This window comes from Danio aesculapii, chromosome 4 (genome assembly GCF_903798145.1).
Source record: "Danio aesculapii chromosome 4, fDanAes4.1, whole genome shotgun sequence".
NCBI lineage: Eukaryota > Metazoa > Chordata > Actinopteri > Cypriniformes > Danionidae > Danio > Danio aesculapii.
Genome location: NC_079438.1, coordinates 40,769,291 through 40,788,076, shown reverse-complemented (window position 1 = coordinate 40,788,076; position 18,786 = coordinate 40,769,291). Strand labels below are relative to the sequence as shown.

At 34.3% G+C, this 18,786-nt stretch overlaps 2 protein-coding genes across 2 annotated transcripts in view; one reads left to right on the top strand and one right to left on the bottom strand.

Moving 5' to 3' along the window:
* Positions 1 to 4,061, top strand: part of cfap54 (cilia and flagella associated protein 54) — a 34,101-nt gene extending 30,040 nt beyond the window's left edge. The window contains 3 exon segments of the mRNA XM_056455652.1: positions 2,080 to 2,224; positions 2,325 to 2,411; positions 3,763 to 4,061. Of these exon segments, the coding sequence (XP_056311627.1) occupies positions 2,080 to 2,224; positions 2,325 to 2,411; positions 3,763 to 3,882 (352 nt within the window). The 3' untranslated portion in view covers positions 3,883 to 4,061.
* A 59-nt stretch (positions 4,062 to 4,120) lies between these two features.
* rint1 (RAD50 interactor 1) lies at positions 4,121 to 17,402 on the bottom strand. Its single transcript, XM_056455651.1, has 13 exons — positions 17,166 to 17,402; positions 14,458 to 14,699; positions 12,646 to 12,819; positions 12,430 to 12,570; positions 10,647 to 10,803; positions 9,635 to 9,745; positions 8,493 to 8,718; positions 8,279 to 8,416; positions 7,660 to 7,859; positions 6,622 to 6,839; positions 6,223 to 6,403; positions 5,430 to 5,548; positions 4,121 to 4,578 (listed from the first exon to the last, which is right to left on the bottom strand). The coding sequence occupies exons 1-13, from the start codon at positions 17,388 to 17,390 to the stop codon at positions 4,371 to 4,373; spliced, it is 2,340 nt and encodes a 779-aa protein (XP_056311626.1). The 5' UTR covers positions 17,391 to 17,402; the 3' UTR covers positions 4,121 to 4,370.
* Between the last annotated feature and the right edge of the window lie 1,384 nt (positions 17,403 to 18,786).

Here is an 18,786-nt window from a genome sequence, read left to right as displayed (position 1 = left end):
TATTTAAATTAATGTGACGGGTGATACTGAGATCTGTACTGCAGCACAACTGCCAGGTCTGGCTCAAAGGCAGAGGTATTGATGCGCAAGATGTCTCGCAGGTGAGAGTCTGTGAGCCGTGTCCTCACACGACTCTTATTTAAGTTCATAACCGAGAATGTCTTCTCACACAAATACGTCGACCCAAACAAGCTCAGCATTTTCTTAGCAAACTCTCGAATCTCTTGAAACCTGCCTTTATCCAGCTGTCGGTAAAAGTTGGCGAGAGAAAGTTGCTGGTGCCGACTGCGGCTCTCGGCGTCACACTGCAGCTCAATGAGCTCCAGCTGTAAATGGTCTGGAACATTATCTGTGTCCACGGAGAAAGGTGAGGAAAAGAGAGCGATATCCTTCTCAATAGCTGCAAAATCCCGAAAGCGTCGTGTGAACTCTTCAGCCAAAGATTTAATATCTGATGCGTACCTCTTCGTTTGCGCATTGACATTGCTCTCTGGGAATCTGGCCATGATTCTTGCAGCGCTGAAAAATGTGCAGTATTGGGCTGGGTCTGCGACAGGTGTCTTTCAAACAGTTTGAGCTTGGTTCCAAAGGCTTTGATGTGTGAATATAGTTGGCTTATGACTGCGTCTGGTCCCTGGAGACTGGTGTTAAGGACATTAAGGTGCTTTGTGATATCAACTAGAAAGCCCAAATCAGCTAGCCACATGGGGTCACTTAGTTCTTGCATAGGTTGTCCCTTTTCAGCCAAAAACTCACTGATTTGCTGCCTAAGAGAGTAGAAGCGCGACAGTGCAGAACCCCGACTGAGCCATCGCACGTCAGTGAAATAGACAACATCTCCATATTCTGCATGAATCTCGCTTAAAAACTGTTGAAACTGGCGGTGGAATAGCGCTCTGGAGCGGATATAGTTAATAGCCTTTATCACCGGTTTCATAACATGTTCGTATTGGAGATGTTTGGCACACAGAACTTGCTGATGAATGATGCAATGGAGTTTTACAGCTTGACCCCCTTCTTCACTTACTTTGTTGCATATTAGTGTTGCTAATCCACTTCGTTCGCCAGCCATGGATGGTGCGCCATCCGTAATAATGCCAGAAATTTTCTTCCACGGGAGTTTCATGTCATCCACGGCAGCGCAAACAGAAGAGAATAAGTCTGTTCCTTTCGTTTGGGCTTTCAGGCTCTGGAGGTCAAGTAGTTCTTCAGTAACGTTCATTTCATTGTCCACTCCTCTCAAAAAAATAAGCAACTGAGCAGTGTCCGAGGCATCTGTGCTTTCGTCGCAAGCTAGCGAAAAAAATTCAAACTCCTTTCCTCTGACTCCCAATTGTCTTTTGATGTCTGACGACACTTCTTCAATCCTGCGTGCCATGGTGTTACGTGCCAGGCAGACTTTGGCAAACTCTTGCTGCTTCTCAGGACATATTTTCTTCACCATAGTCATCACGCAGCCTTTGATAAATTCACCCTCAGTGAAAGGTTTGCAATGCTTCGCGATCAGTGTTGCTATCTCGTAACTAGCCTTTGTGGCATTCTCATTTGACTCTCGGGCTCTTGAAAAATACTGCTGCTGTGAGATTAAACTAGCTTCAAGTTGTGTCAATTTCTTGCTGCGTTCCTCCCCTGTCAAATTATCATACATGTCAGCGTGTTTCGTTTGGTAATGTCGCTTGATGTTGAACTCTTTAAAAACAGCCACTGTCTCTTTGCAAATGAGACAGACACAGTTGTTACTTATTTCTGTGAAGAAATAGTCCAATTTCCACCCATCTTTGAAGCGTCGACCCTCGCAGTCAACTTTCCTTTTCTTATTTATTGTCGCCATTTTAGAAAATTGGGGGTAAAAGGTTACACGGGGTGATGTCGCATAGAGTGCTCCTGCCTCTAGTGGGTAAATTAGGAACTGTATTCAGGAACAGCACTTAAGTATATGTGCGGGCCAGAAGTTATTAATTGTATTACAGAGGCGGCGGGCCAGATTAAGTTTGACCACGGGCCGCATTTGGCCCCCGGGCCGGACTTTGGACATGTCTGATTTAAGCTGTAGTTAACTATCTTTTATGGCTTTGACAGGCTGAAGGCTGTACACACCCTACTGAGCTCAACATGTGTAGAGGTTGAAGGCCATGTTTCACCCTCCACCAACTCAGCTTCCTCTACAAGCCAAAAAGAAGAAAAGCAAAACACAAGAGTGTCTCCCTCCAGCACTCACCAACAGGTCTGTCTGGGCTTGGAATCACCGTAATGTACCTCCAGGCAGTGTTAAATACACTGAGTTAACCTCTTGTTTTCTTTTCACTTGCAATGGTTTCTAATAGGACATGCTTATGGAGAAGGCCACACGCGTCTACACTGAGATCAGGAATTTACTGAAGCCTGATTTCAGTTCAGCACCCCTTACAGAGGTGAAGTGTCACACTGTTACTTTTAGGCTATGTTTACATGACAACGATGTAGCCAAAAACATAAAGGTTTTTCTCTTGCATTTTAAAAAAGTTTCACATTTACGCAACAAAGTTTTCAAAAAGATCTGCATTTACACATCTGAAAAAACAGGTTTTCTATGCAAAAATTAAAGCATTAGTTTCTTCTTAAAGTAGTATTTTTACTTTAAGCCAGCAGTTTTAATTTCAGATGACCACATGAAAAAAAGTGCTGTTTATGTAGCCACACTGAAAGCATCAGCAGACAGTTTACCTCAGATCAGATAAAATAACTGGCAGTAGCATAGTTATATGTATAGTATAGTATAGCATAGTTAAATACAAAGTACAATTTTACTTTGATTTTGATTTGAAGTTGAACCAAAGTAATTACCCAAGTAATTCATTTAATTCATGATTGATGAATGATTTTTTCTTAGGGCAGAATAAATATTCTGATTAATATTAAAAAAAAATTTCAACCAAGTCAAAACTATAATTTGAGGGAAATGTGTAAATTTAGCTGTAATTACAAATTACAGTAATTTTTTTTAAGTTGGTTGAAAATATAATTGTTTTCAGTGCATAACGTCATCAGTTCTTGAATCACGACTTTCTTTTTTCGGGTGCTGGACATGGCAATGGTGAACAATTTTGAAAACTTACACTTTGTAACCCCTTTTCAGATTTATTCATTTTCAGTCTCAAAATGCTGTTGTCTTGAAAACGAACAGGCAAAACCCATAAAGAGTTCTTGGCTGAAAATGTTGTCATGTCAGTGCACACATTTAGGAGATGCTTTTTATCTGAATTAAAGCAACTTACAATGAGGAAGGGATCAAGCAATTTCTCTTATAGAGACAGTACTTTTATTTAAGTTGTAAGATGCGTAGGGGAGATTGTACCACCAGTGAGGTACACAGTTATTTATGTTCAAAAGAATGTCATTTAAGTGTTGTGTATTTACAGTAGATAGGGGCACATTTACTAAAAGATTTGGCAAACGCAAGCGCTTTCTATAATAACTGTTTAGAATTGGCTAAAAATATGTAATGAAACATTGGAGAGGAAAATGTGTGGATCATTTATTATGATTAATGGTGATTTTATGCACCGTGTTGACACTGAAACATTGAGCATTATCAGTATTTTACCTATATTTAAAAAAATTTTTAAAATGTTAATTGAAATATTTAAGACACTTTCCTTGCATTTACTATGTATATAAAATAATTTTAAGAAATATATCAGGTCTTTCACCCTTATTATTATCATGATTCAAGGAAACCAACTGACGTGTATCTGATTTTGTTATGTATTTCTATCTATGCAGATGCCCGTTGACCAAAGCACAAAGTCTATCGAGAATCTTGAGCGCTGCTTTAATCCTGCAACAGGCGGCACTCTACAAAATACAGCCCTCATCAGCTGGATTCTCTCTCTTCTGAGTTAATAACCACAGCTTGATCTGTCCTGCATATATGAGATAGACCAACATGCATACAAATATTTAATATGCTATAATAATATTAATGCCTTTTTAACAGAAAATAAAGTAAACAGTAATAATAATATTTCCCCTTTTATTGATTTAAACCTACAGCTTAATCTGCATTAGATGGATAGGTATAGCCCAACTACATGTTTAATGTGCTATAAAACTATTTAACACAAAATAAAGAAGAAAGCACTAAAATGTGTATTAATTTATTTGTTTGTTTGTTTTTGATGAAAGACAAAGCTTTTGTTCCCCTTTTTACATTTCTGTTTACATCTGAAATCATGAACTCTTCACATTTCCCTTCAGAGTTTCAGTTCATCTTAAATACTATTGAAACATCAGTGGACGTAGGATATTTTTATTCAGTCACATGAGATGCGTTTTAGTGCTGGGTAAAGCGTCTATAATTCTGTGTTGTGTGATTATGGGATTGATGCGAGTTATGATTGATTGAGCCAGGCTGAGCGGAGGTTCAGGAGGATCTGCACGTCACTCGGGGCCAGTTTGTAGATTCCCAGCTCGTTGAGTGCTGATTCTGGACTGGACTGCTGATGGTTGGGAAGATCTTCTTCTGACTGCTTTAGAACATCACACAGCAACAGCGCTGGACCCACTTTTAGAGTCAAGATGATGCAGGCCTCCTTCACACTGACATGAGGAAGAGAGAAATTACAATGAGGTTTTTCTATCTATTATTTCAGATTATAATATGAACCTTTTCAATGCTGGATTCTGATTGGCTAATGAACATTCTAAGCTATGCAATTATTTTCATTGTAAATGCAGAGGTAAAGTAGTTCCAGACTGGTTTTGACTGTATTACAGTTCCAAATCAATATGCTTAATGATACCTACAGATTTTAAATATGTATATCAATAAAATCAAAATAAAAAAATAAATTAATCTTTCAAAATACAGCCAAAAAAATAAATAGAAACAAAACAAGATGCGTAGGATGTGTATGAAACTAGTCATGGACACAAAAGCTGTTTGAGGACAGAAACCTAATAAATGTCTTGAAATATGATGCCTGAACAATGTTTTAGGTTTTGTAACCGTGGTATAAATGTAATAATCTACTCTGGTACACTGAATTATTAGAAATTAATGCACAAGAACACTTTTAACAGGCTTTTGCTTCACTTGCTCCAAAACACTGGAACTCACTCTATAATATGAGATGTGCAGAATATTTTAAGATGTCTAAATCATCCTTGAAAATACACTTCTTTTGTTAGACTCGTCTATCTGTGAGGTGTGGATTTTAAATGTTTTGACTGGTTACACTTTTACTGTTACACAATGTTATTTTATCCATGTATGTTTTTAAAGCACTTTGAGAATGAAGTTCTAAAGGCACTATATAAAAATACACTTATTATTATTATTTGCATTGTGGCCAAATCATCACCTTGGCTATTCATTATTTCTTAGTAATTATAAATAAATTCTAATAAAACAGGCAGTGTTCAAGTATTTCTTTCTTCAACACACTTACTGTTTGAAGAAGTTTTCTGGTCTCTTGCAGTAGTGTCCAAACAGAGGAAAGAGGTTTCTGGTCATGTCATATTGAAGCTGTGCAGCACCGCCTTCATTGAAGTGGTTATAAAGGATGAGCTGAGGGATGAGAAACAAACACAGATGAACAACAGACGCCAACAAACTACTGCGTTCAGACTTCATGTACAGGTAATCCTGCCTATCATGAAAAGATTGTTATAAAAATTTCCTGCATTAAGAGTCATTTACACCAATTATAAATGGTAAATATTTTTTGAGTATTGGCCATTAGTTTACACTGGCCAATACACTTTACAGTGTTTTAGGGGCCTAAAAAAGGCTTTTGAAAATGGCTGGAATGCATAATACAGCATTTTTTATTTGTTTTTATGGCTCTGTGTGAGTGGGGATCATGTTAAGAACATTGTCTTCTCCATATGAAACTTTACAAAAGCACAAATATTGTTTGTAAACATGTAAACCTATCCATAGTTTGAAGCTAATAATTATACTATTATACACACTTTGGAATCTGTAGTTGTTGTTGTTTTTTTAAGTAAATACTTTTCTAATGTTAGAAAAATGTGTTTTTCAGATAAACACTGTTCAAATAAACTTTCTGTTCATCAAAGAAACTTGAAAAATGTATCACGGTTTGTTTGGCCAAAAATATTAAGCAGCACAACTTGACTTTCAGTCTTGATAACAATAAAATAAATTGTATAAAATCCATATTGCAGACTTGTAGTCATTTAGGGTTTAACAGGTGAAAAAGAAAGAAGAAGACTGACATCCTCATAGATGAAGCAGTCGAGTCTCTCAGCGAGGCCCTGCCAGAACATCTGAAACAGAGGAAGACACAACATCTGCTGCAGTTGGAGCAGGTGATCCCGCAGGCAAAGCATCATGGGACATGCAGAACTGGATAACGACATAGTGGCCTGGTCGCTTTGCGATGGCAAAGAGATCCATCTGAAACACATTCAGTTTACACAAGGAGAAATGTCAAAACAAAAGGTAGAGAAAGCAAACCAAAGATCACCGCTCAGATTGAAACCATCCCAATTTCACAGTTCCCTAATATATATTAATTTAAGAATTTTCAAGTAAAAATCTACAGTGAAAAACAGCATGTTGAATCAATTAAATATATTATTAGCACATCTGTTGGCTGTATTTTTGACCCATACCTGTCTTTGCAGTATGGCTGTGCCTTCTCCTTGACGTCTCTCATGACTGCGTCTAGTAATCGGCCCAGCATGTCTCCTCGCAGCCTCTCCAACAGAGCCAACAGTTCCTCAAACAAAGATCCCTCCAGAGAGGCTAGTCTGCCGCTCTCTGTGGCCCCTAAAGGGCCCAGGATCTCCTCGCCCACTGACACTGCAGCCTGCTGCAACTGCAAGAAGAACTGAAACAAAATAAAATACAAGTAAGCATTTCTGATCTCCATCCAGATGTAGAAAAAGCTTAATATTATTTTAATATTCTATTTAATATATAATGTGTTAGTAAAGTGTAAGGAAGACTCTTTTTTATGTTCATTTCTAAATAAATAAAATAATATACATTATATTTTGTAGAATTGATATATATATATTTTTTTTTTTATATATGTGAACTTTTAAAAATGTTCATATTTAAAGAGGCTAAAATATCAAATGGTAACCATTATTTAAAACCCAAGAGAATATTCCTTATACACCTGTTCCTTGAACACATACAAGATCTTAATTTACTATAAAACCGTTTTTTAAATATATATATTTCCAAAGTATTTCAGTAAAGTCTCTTATGCTCACCAAGGCTGGATTATGAAGATCACAATACAGTAAGACTGTAAAATATTGATACATTTTCTATTTTAATATATTTTAAAATGCATTTTATTATTATATCTGAGTCATTACTCCGGTTTTATATAAATTATATATATTAATTTATGTGACAAATAATAAATATTATTGCATGTTATTATTAGATATGTACAATTATTTTATATTATTTTATTTTCATTTTAATTTACTCTGATATAATGTGGTTGTTTTTTACATTTGTGTTGTACATTCATTTAACCTAAAAAAAAAATTCAAATATTAATAAGCATCTGTTTTATGGTCATTTTAAGAAATTGGAACATTTTGGAAATTGCTACTACAATAAATTTATGATGAACCTTAAAAATGACACATTGACCACTGTTAGCCAAACCGTGACTCAAAAGCACTTACAACATTGTCACCCCAGTCACTGAGAACAGTGGAGATGTAGTTGGCAGCGTTGAGGATGGCGCAGTAACGGGAGCTCAGTGGCTGTCGGGACTCTTCTTTCATGACCTGCGTGAGGCGGATGCGAAAATCATCCACCAGCTCCTTCTGCAAAGCCAGGAAACTGAGCTGAGCCCGCTGACACGGCAGAGAGCGGTATCGTTCTAAGGAAGAGGACAGCACAGGCAATCAAAAACAAGTATTTAAACTTTATGCAAAGACACTGCAGGCAAAAAACATGTCAATTTTGAGATTTTGGGTGATGTTGACTTTTTAAAAGTCTTTTTTTTCAGTGTAAGGTAAAAACCACATCCAAAATACACTTTCAAATGTTTCTTTAGTCACACTTTATCAATTTATGTCTAGATTTTGATTACAATACATATTTTTATGCCCGTTTTCTCAAAATGGGTTCTTTTTTCTTCTGCACTGAGCTATATGTCTCCATTACAGTTTTAATCTGTTTTATTTAAAAAATTTAACTGATTTGTTCACTCATAATCTCCGAAAAAATATTGAACAAAACATATTTTATTACCGATGAAAATAAAGATATTTACTAAGGATGAGCTTTTATCAATACCTGTGATGACCAGTAGAAGGGTCATGAAGGTCTCTGCACAGTCTGGTGCTTTGAGCTCATCCATATCAGTAATGTCTTTGTATTGAGAGCTCCAGGCTCCTTCTGCAGACAGCATGGTGTCCACTTTCTCAACAGCCACTGGAGGGCGACATACACAATTTAATTAATTGTCAAAACTGAAAATTTTACTTAAGTGCATAGCATTCAGACTCACTCTTTCTCTCCACACTGAGCCACTTCTGAAACACGCTCTCCTCCAGCAGTATGTGCAGGACGCCGGGGTAGGCACGTGGGTAACTGTGGGTGCTGCGCAACTCTTTTTCGAACTGCAGTATCTCATCCACTAGATGGCAGAAGAGAGCATCATCGTAGAGTAATCGAGGAGCATCGTGTGCAAGCTTTTCCTGTGCCAGAGTCAGCAGACCTCTACAGAGTTCCACCTGGAGGACAGATTGAGAAGAGTTTAATGGCTAAAATTATCGTAAGTTACGATAAAATCGAAGTAACGACACAATTGAGTAGGAGAACTTGGCTCTATAGAGACTTTTTACAATGACGTCACTTCACTTCCACGACGCAGTGTATTAGTAGTTAGTGGGATCCTTCTCTGGAAAATTTACAACTGAAAATATTAACATTGCACATTGTAATTTAAGACGTTTTATTAGCTAAATAACTAAATTATTGGGCATGTATTCAAGTGTTTCTCTTTCAATACTGAACTGCTTTCTGAGTTTAAAAATGATTACGTTTAAGTTATTAAACTATTTACTTTACTAGCTACTTTTTATTAAGGAAACTGTATATTTGCCACCTTTCCATTTAATTCAGGTTATGTCCTCAATAACTAATAATTTATTTTTTTACTCTGACAAATGCTGACAAGTACAAATGCAGATAAATCCAATGTTTTCAGGCGCTTGTGTGGTACACCAAAATTACAGATGTTCATCACACAACATATCCTACTAGCTAGTTTTAATACAGATGTGATCATGTAATGACAAACAGTGGCAATCCAAAGAAAATCTACCACTCAGACTAGAAAACATTATTACAATCTTCCCCATGTGAATTGGGCACTGCTTGATCAAATATCGATTCTGAATATGTTTTAACCCAAAAGTGTTATTCTATACTATACAATAAACACAAATGTCAAATGATACTAAATACAGGTGTAAGCAGCATCTAAAATGGTTTATTTGTACTTTCGACCTCTTTCAGAGAGAGTTGAAAATTGATTTGATTGGATTTTTTTGTAGTGTAATCGCTCATGTGGTTGAATGTATTTAAACTCATACAAATAGGTAAATAATCTCTTAAATTTGTCTTTAACCAAATTGATGAACTTACCCTTGCGTTAACATTGCCTCCAGCACGATCCAATATAGGTTGAATCTTCTCTTCCATAAAGTTGGAGTTGTTTCCCATCCAAATGAGGATCTGAGTCAAATACCACTCTGGCTGTAGAGGTGACAAGATGATTTAAGTTCATTCGACATCTTATGCATTATTGATCAATAGTTGTTTACAAAACTCTTTTGTTTTTTAAAGATATTTTTTGCCTTTATTATAGGACAGTATATTGACAGGAAGCAAAGTTGGAGAAAGATAGAGGGCATGGGATCGAGACCGGGAAAGGTTCTCAATAGGAATGCGCAATACTGTATATCATTTCAGCATCGATATTGCAATCTGCAATAGTCACATGGCAGGATCTGAAATGTCACCTTTGCATTAATATAACATGACCTAATAGGTTCTAATAGTATGAAAGATTTAAAATTGTATGTGTTTGCTGTAAGATTTCAAGCAAACAAAAGCCATTTGTAGACAAGAAATGTTAAAGTTTGCCACTTTAACGAAGACTAATTGTTTATTTATAGAATGAAGACTATACAGTGTTATTTTACATTTGATCTTTGCGTTTCTGAATCTCAATGCTGTTAGACTCTACAGAAAAGCATGAAGCACTGTTTATTTAATATTTTCTTTGTTGTGTTGTTTCCATCGCTGCTTTATTTTATTTTGTATACTTTTTTATATAATTTTATGCAGATGCACTCTATACAAAATCATCCCAGTCAGTGTAAAACTAGGAATTATTACGTGTTACTCAAGTCATCTTGTGAAATTATATTCATATTGCAATATGTATTGCAGAGAAACAAAATATTGAAAGGTCTGTTTTGTTTCTGATATCGTGCAGCCCTAGTCCACAAATCAGGACTCGAACTTGGAACGTCCTCTATATGATCGTGAACTGCGACTAAGCTATCAGAGCTTACACTTATTTTTACAGAATGAAAAGGAATTTTGCATTTAGACTGAATAGAACTAAACAACAAACTGAGTAATTAATGACCTTGCTTAAGTTGTTGGTCTGACGGTTTCCGGTGAAGTGATACCTGAACCTTTTACTAAGAGGAAGCAGCATGATCTGAATGGGCAGTGAGAGTGGAGGAGTCTGGGACTGTCCAGGACGAGCTGATGTCTCTTTATTCTCTGATATAAGGTCATCACTTCAGCAGCTGTTAGGGAAAATGATCACCTTTGCATCTTGACAAAAATAAAAGTACAATAACACTTTACAATATGGGACACGTAGTTAATGTATTTATCAATATGAAAAAACAATGAACAATGCTTGTACAGCTTTTATTAATCATAGTTCATCATCTACTGATGCATTATTAAAATCAGAGGCTGTGTTTGTGAATATTAGTTGCTGCACCGCGAGTTAACATGAACTAACATTGAACAACTGTATTTTTATTAACTAAAGTTAACAAATATGAATAAATACTATAATAAATGTAATAAATGCACAGGGTTCAGTACTGGGGCCTCTTCTTTTTACTATATATATAAATAATATTGATCAAATTATTAAAAATGCTAATTTTCATTATTACGCTGATGATACAGTCAAATACACAGCTGCATCTACACCCAATCTGGCTCTTTCCCAATTACAGATCGTGTTTAATGTACTTCAGCATAATTTATCTGAGTTAAAATTAATATTAAATGCTGATAAATGCTGATTCAAAACAAACTAAGCAAAAGCTAGGTTCTATTACCACTACTCACGGCACAGAGATTTAATTGGTGTTCCAATACAAATGTCTTGGAAATTTAATTGATGATACACTTTCTTTTAGTTTCTTTTTAGTGATTTTAGGCTTTTATTTTAAAATAAAGAACTGCCTTTCTTTTGATGCTAAAAAGAAGCTTATTGATGCAAAATTTTTGTTAATATTGAACTATGGTGATGTTATGTATATGCATGCTTCGTCTCAGAGTCTGCATACATTGGATACTGTTTACCATGATGAACTAAGATTTATAACTAATTTGAAATCCCTTACTTATCATTGTGTGTTGTATACTAGGATAGGTTGGTCTGTTTTGTCCATTCGTAGGCTCAAGCATTGGCATATCTTTGTTTACAAATCTATATTGGGTTTACTCCCATTATATCTCCAGAATTACATTAGTAAAAAAACTGTCCTTAGCTTTGGCTTTCGGTCACAGGATATTTATTTACTGTCTGTTCCTAAAGTGTGTGCATGGAATAATCTACAAACAAAGTTGCAGTTTAAAGAATTGATTTCATTAAATGCTTTTAAAAAGAGCATACATGATTTAGAAATTGAAACAGAGGCTTGTAGATGCTTTGATCAGTTTGGTTGTCAATCTGTGATTCATTTTAAATGTTAATTGTTTGTTGTCAGTAAAACCCATGTGACATGTACTATACCGCCTAATCTTAGATTAACTACATGTTCTGTATTGTAAAGTGTCTCTAAAATCAAAAAGTAATACAGCAAAAAAGTATTTGTTGTCTCACTTTAATTAAGATAGGGTTTTAATATCTTTTAAAAAATTACAAATAATAAAAATATATAATATACTAATATAAATAAAATAATATAACATATAATAAAATAATAATAAACAATAAAACACTGACAGTCCTAATAGCATCTCGAATAGTTTGTCTAACATCTAGTTGAAAACTTCTGGGAGGAACTTAACTTTTACATAATTCTTTGCGAGCCTCGATCAGTCTGACAATCCAGTGACACACACTGAGAAACTGCATCAGTACTGAAGTCTATTCAACAGCAGTATATTAAGGATACGATGTCTGCAGAGACAGAAGCTGGGAGACGAGCAGCTCCAGCTGGCTGCTGAGCTCCTGTGCATTTGCTGGAGGAGAGAGAGTCTGTGTCGGGGCTGAGATGAACGGCCAGTGTAACTGCGTCAGGACTTCCTCAAAATCACTGAAACACAACTCAACATTTAGCATCATCTCAGAAGCATTTATACTTACTCTAAACGTTCTGCGAGTTTCACACCTGGTCAGTTTGTCTTTAAGGATCTTGTGCCAAAACCGAAGTGTCTCTCTGAGGAAAGCCTGCAGGTGGAGACAGCCTGACTCCCTCAAATCCATATCCAGAGACGCCATACTGTCAATGGCTCTGACCGCATCCCACACGCTATTGGTCATCAGATACTGCTGGATACTGTCACTGATGCAGCATAAAAGAAGCAAAGTGCAAACCTGTGTTACGTTACAATTTAAGGCAATACACTGTAGGTCACAGGTGTCAAACTCAGTCCCTAGAGGGCCGCAGCTCTGCACAGTTTAGTTCCAACCATAATTAAACATACCTGATCCAACTAATTGAGTCCTTCAGGCTTGTTTAAGACCTACAGGTAAAAATGCGGTCACACTAGAGTTTGAGCTTGCTCTGTAGTACGGCGCTGCGAAAAGGGGCGGGATTAAACAAGATGATTAGACATTTAAAAAGCGAGCGATTGGTCCATGTTTTAAATTCCTGTCCAGAAAGGTCATGTTTTGATCCTCGGTTGGTCTCACGCAGTCAAGTGATGCGATTTTGCAGGTCAGAGTTCACCAAGCTTGAACTTTGCAACACAGCGAACTTGTCGCACGAGCTTGTGGTCCCGGTCTGGCGCATATCCGTGCGTATGAATAGAAGTCTATGGGGAGAAAAGTCCAGTGTGACCACAGCTTCGTGTGTTGAAGCAGGGTTGGAACTAAACTGTGCAGGGCTGCAGCCCTCCAGGAACTGAGTTTGACACCCCTGCTGTAGGTGAACGGAAAAAAATGTAATAGTTACTGCATCACTATACTTGTGCAGCTGATTGATTATATTCAAAAGTGCATACACCTTTTGTATTAAAAGTTTTCTAAAATGTAAAGAAGTCATTGTTTAATTAAACGTGGGCTATTTGCATACAATTCTAGCACAAAAATCTAAAGTTGGGTTTTTTGTAAGGTTTTTACAGGGTGGATTTTGGGAAACTCTTTTATCACTCCATAATTCAGAAAAAAACAGCAAACAGCCTGAGAAATATATACTTTTACAGCTTTTTTGTAGAATAAATGGTTGTTTATTGTACAATTTACAATTATTTATTGCAAATTATGTATGAGCAAATCCCTCTGTAAATATACAGTATACAGTTGAAGTCATTATCCCTTGAATCATTAGCCCTTATTAATTATTAGCCCCCTGTATATTTTTTCCACAATTTCTGTTTAACGGAGAGAAGATTTTTTCAACACATTAACATAATAGTTTTAATTACCAATTTGTAATAACTGAAATCTTTCCCGTGATATGATAATGTTTTGACTAGATATCTTTCAAGATGCTAGTATTCAGCTTAAAGTGACATTCGATAGATTGTTCTGTAGATAAATATATAGCTTAAGGGGGTTAATAATATTGACTTTAAAATGTTTTTTTAATTAAAAACTGCTTTTATTCTAGCCAGAATAAAACAAATAAGACTTTCTTTAGAAGAAAAAATATATAATAGGAAATACTGTGAAAATTTGCCTGCTCTGTTAAACGTAACTTTGGGAAATATTTGAAAAAGTTTCAGGAGGGCTAATAATTTTGACTTCAAATGTGTGGTTCTGTGCAGAAAAAAAAAAAACTTTTAGAAAACAGCCTTAAGAAATCTGTATTGTGATGCACAAACAGAAACTAAGAACAATAAACGTAATGGTTTATTATTATTATTATTATTAACATAACATGTTCCTTACATTAGATTGAAACAAAACACTTTATGAAAATACCAAAATCTACCAAATTTTTGTTTGTAGTGTCTTGCCGTAACCCTCTGAAATATACCTGAGCTCTTCTATACGTGCCAGGCATTGCAGGTACTTCATATGTCTCTCTAATGTGTCCAGCTGCCCCAGGACCTGCCCGATGCTGTCAGTCCAGACCTGTGCGCCCTGCAAATGCTGCTGCAGTTTGTTGGACAACAGCCTTTCCTTGTCCAGTAGCGACTCCAGCTTCTTCTGAGACTCCTCTGCTGCATGCAAAGCTGCTGATACACGCAGCGGCCCTGAAGACGACACCGTCTGCACCTGCATGTACAAATCACAACAGATAAGTCATCCTGAAGCGGTATAGCAGATTTACATAATGATGCATGCCTTAAGGGATAGTTCACCCAAAAATAAACATTCTGCCATCATTTACTCACCCTCCACTTGTCATAAACCTGTTTCTTTATTTCCTTGAATGCAAAAGACGATGTTTTGAAAACCAGTAACCATAGACTTCCATAGTTTTAGTTTGTGCTACTATGGATGTCAATGGTTACCAGTTTTCAACATTCTTCATAATATCTTGTTTTGTGTTCAACAGAAAAATGAAGACACTCATACTCAGGTTTGGAACCACTTGAGAGTGAGTAAATAGCTATAATTAACTATTTAATAAATAGTTCTATAACAAATAATCCTAAATATTTTTATTTTATATATTTTATACATGTATATACTATATGATTAATATAGTTATGAAATAATTATTAATAATAACTAATAAGTACATTTTTATGTTGGGGTGAACCATCCTTTTAACTTTGAGTATCTAGAATTAATACTTGAAAATAAATAATACTTAAGTAAAAAAATTTAATAAAATAAATAAATAAATATTAAATAAAAAATGAATGAATAAAATAATCTATAAAACAACAATCAAATAAGACTAAAGTTGTAATAAATACATACATATATTGCATTAAAGGTAATTTCCTATTTTATTTCATTACTTTTTATTCTAATGGGGATTTTGGGGGGAATGCTGGAAGCTAGACTGCTTTGGTTACATTTGATTTATTTAATAGACTAACTAACTAACAACATACATACAGTTCCCAGCATATATAAGTACACCCCTCACAAATCTCTCTTTTAAACTCTACATTAGATTAGTCAGTACTGAAGCCAAATCTAGAGCTTATCTTACAAAATAATAAGATAATAATCCAAAAACTAGTACACGCAAATTTATATGTTCTAGAAAAATATTAAATACAAATTTTAAAAAGAGGAAAAATCAAGAGAAGCAAAAAAAGGAAAATTTTAGTTCAAATTTTGTAGGTTGTAATTTTTTTGCAATGTTTTGCTCGAATTTAATTGTATTATCTTTCATTTTCTAAATATGTTTGTTGACTAAAATATTATTTTAATAAATATATCTGTTTAATAAATCTGTTTTGTTTAAATTCACCAAAATACATTGCCTATATTCACTGAGAAATGGATACAAATATTCACTTTCCAAATGGGGTGTACTCAATTATGCTGAGCACTGTGTCTGTGTGTGTGTGTATGTATGTATGTATGTATGTATGTATGTGTGTATGTGTATATATATATATATATATATATATATATATATATATATATATATATATATATATATATATATATATACACACACATACATACATTCAGTGGAAGTCACTGGGGACTGAATAACCAGCATTATGGACAATTTATTTTAAACATTCCAACTTCCATGGAGGAAGTTATGCAGAACATTGTAACAAAATGAAGAGTAAAGATGACAGAATTATTTTTTCTATTCCATGATCAATATTGGGTGTATTAAACTTTATTTTTATGTCTTAAACATTAACATATAAAACATTTAGCTTGTAAGCTGCTTTGGATAAAAGCATCTACATTGCAAAAAAAAGGATTTTCTTACTTAGATCTTTTGATCAAGAATAATTTTCAAGGCAAGCAAAAAATATTGTCTTACTTTAAGAAATAATATGCCAACATTAAGTGAGTTTTTGCTTAAAACAAGCTAAATAATCTGCCAATATGTTAAGCAAAATAATCTTGTTTTTCCTTTTGACATAAGATTATATTGCTTACCCCATTGGCAGATTATTTTGCTTGTTTTAAGGAAAAACTATATTATTTCTTAAAACAAGAAACTGTTTTGCTTGTCTAGAAAAATTGTTCTTGATTTAAGAATTTTTAGATATTTGGACTAAAAATCTACAAAAAAAATCTAATGAAGGAAATTCTTTTCTGCAGTGTACTAAGTTAAATGTAACTTAGTAAATTAAAAGTAAAATGTAAACAAATGAAATATATTAATACATTAATAAAACACAACTTTAATAAAACTTTTACCATCATTTACAGAAAACACCTACCTAAAATAATCAATAATTATAAGCAGTAGTTTATATACCAAAAAGGGTTTTGTCAGGCATTTTTAAAACATCATTTCATAGTATAACAAATGACATGAACCCTCAAAATAGTACTTATTTAGGAGATTAATTAATAGAAAATGTGATTATAAAGTTTAACATGGCATCTCTAAATGAAAACATTTCTATTTAAATTGAGTAGAGATGTCATCATTAATTCACATAATTAAACAAAAATAAATACACAAATAAACCCATAACTACAAATCGCAAATCCAAAGAAACTAATATTTTGAACATTCCTATAGCTGTATATATATAAACTCGTAATAAATCATTTTTACATAGCATTTCTTTCTTTCTTTACCTGCTCTTCTAGCTGCTTGTTTTCTAATGTCAGTTTCTCCAAAAGCCCAGACACCTTCTTTAGCGACTTCAGATCTCCACCGATCTCTCTCAGCACGAGAACAACTATATCGTCTGCAAGGTTTCCATCCTCTGAAGGAGAGTCAGATTTAGTGCTGTCTGCTAGTTTCAGTTCAGAAAGATTCATGTTACTGTGGTTGTTGTGCTCCATCATAGGCGCTGCCATGTTGCTCGACACGTCATCAGTGGAGTTTGTTTTGGAGGCTCCCTCTAGTGGCAGAAAGGTGTAACATACTATTTTTTACTGTCAACATTATTGAAAGGATAGTTTACCCGAAAATCAGGGCCAGATTTACTTATTTGGGGGCCCTAAGCAATTCGAGTCACGGGACCTGGAGGTCCTACAGTAATATGCACACTTTGTATTTGTACTTACTTATTTATTTTGCTGTCGTTTACTTATATCACTCAGTCTTGCTTTTACATTTTTATCTTAACACAATCTCTACATTTTAAAAAAATTGTTTACTTAAAATGAATTCCTAACTAAAAATAATGAGTCAACTATTTTTTAAGAGTAAATTTTCATCTGATTTGACTGCTGGACTGATCCACGATTGGGGGTGGGGGGACGTATTTGCACAGATGTACAGTACTAATAAAGGTAAATTTGTATTTATAAAATATGATAGAAAATGTCATTATATATAATTTATAGAAACTTCTAGGTATTTATTGTGGGCCCCCAGAAATCCTGGGCCCCTAAGCGGCCACTTACCTCACTAAATGGTTAAATCCGCCCCTGCCCAAAATGAAAGTTTCCTTATCTACTCTCACTCAAGTGAGTCTAAAATGTTGAACACAAAACAAGATATTCTGAAGAATGTTGGGAAAACAGCATGCATTTGACATCCATAGTAGGAACAATGATATAGTATAGAAGTAAATGGCTGTTTTTTACAGCATTCTTCAGTATGTTCCTTTGTGTTCAACAGAAAAAAAATAAACTTAGGGTTTAAACATGAGGATGAGTAAAAGGATTTAAATCTTTTAGTTGGGTAAACCAACTTAACGTTATCTCTTTAATAATCGAGATAAAATAGTAAGGAATGGCTAGAATCACGATTAATGTTCATTAAATGGTTAATTGATTATTATGAATATAAATTAATAATCAATTATTAAAACGAAATATAATCGTATTAATATTAATAGTATTAGTATTAATGTATAGTCCACAAATGTGAACATTTTAATAATATTTTTTATTGATTATTGATTAATTTATTATTTAATAATTATGAAACAACAGTTATTTAGATTGTAATAAACAATGCAAACAGTAAACATAATATAATAAATATAATATAAAACATATTATATATATATATATATATATATATATATATATATATATATATATTTATATATATATATATATTTTTTTTTATTATTATTTATATACAGTGCTCAGCATATATAAGTACACCCCTCTCAAATCTATCTTTTAAATTTATATTTTTAATAGGAGGCTTTACAATATTATATTTGTGCATATACTTATTAGTCAGTACTGAAGCCAAATCTGGAGCTTATCTAACAAAATAACTTACAATAACGGT

What these genes read in the sequence shown, in the direction of transcription:
- rint1 (XM_056455651.1), bottom strand. Translation starts at nt 17,390, where the DNA reads ATGGCAGCGCCTATGATGGAGCACAACAACCACAGTAACATGAATCTT. An exon ending in GCACGTATAGAAGAGCTCAG is followed by an intron (nt 12,820 to 14,457) that starts GTATATTTCAGA and finishes ATGCTGCATCAG; the next exon opens with TGACAGTATCCAGCAGTATC. An exon ending in CTTAAAGACAAACTGACCAG is followed by an intron (nt 12,571 to 12,645) that starts GTGTGAAACTCG and finishes GTTGTGTTTCAG; the next exon opens with TGATTTTGAGGAAGTCCTGA.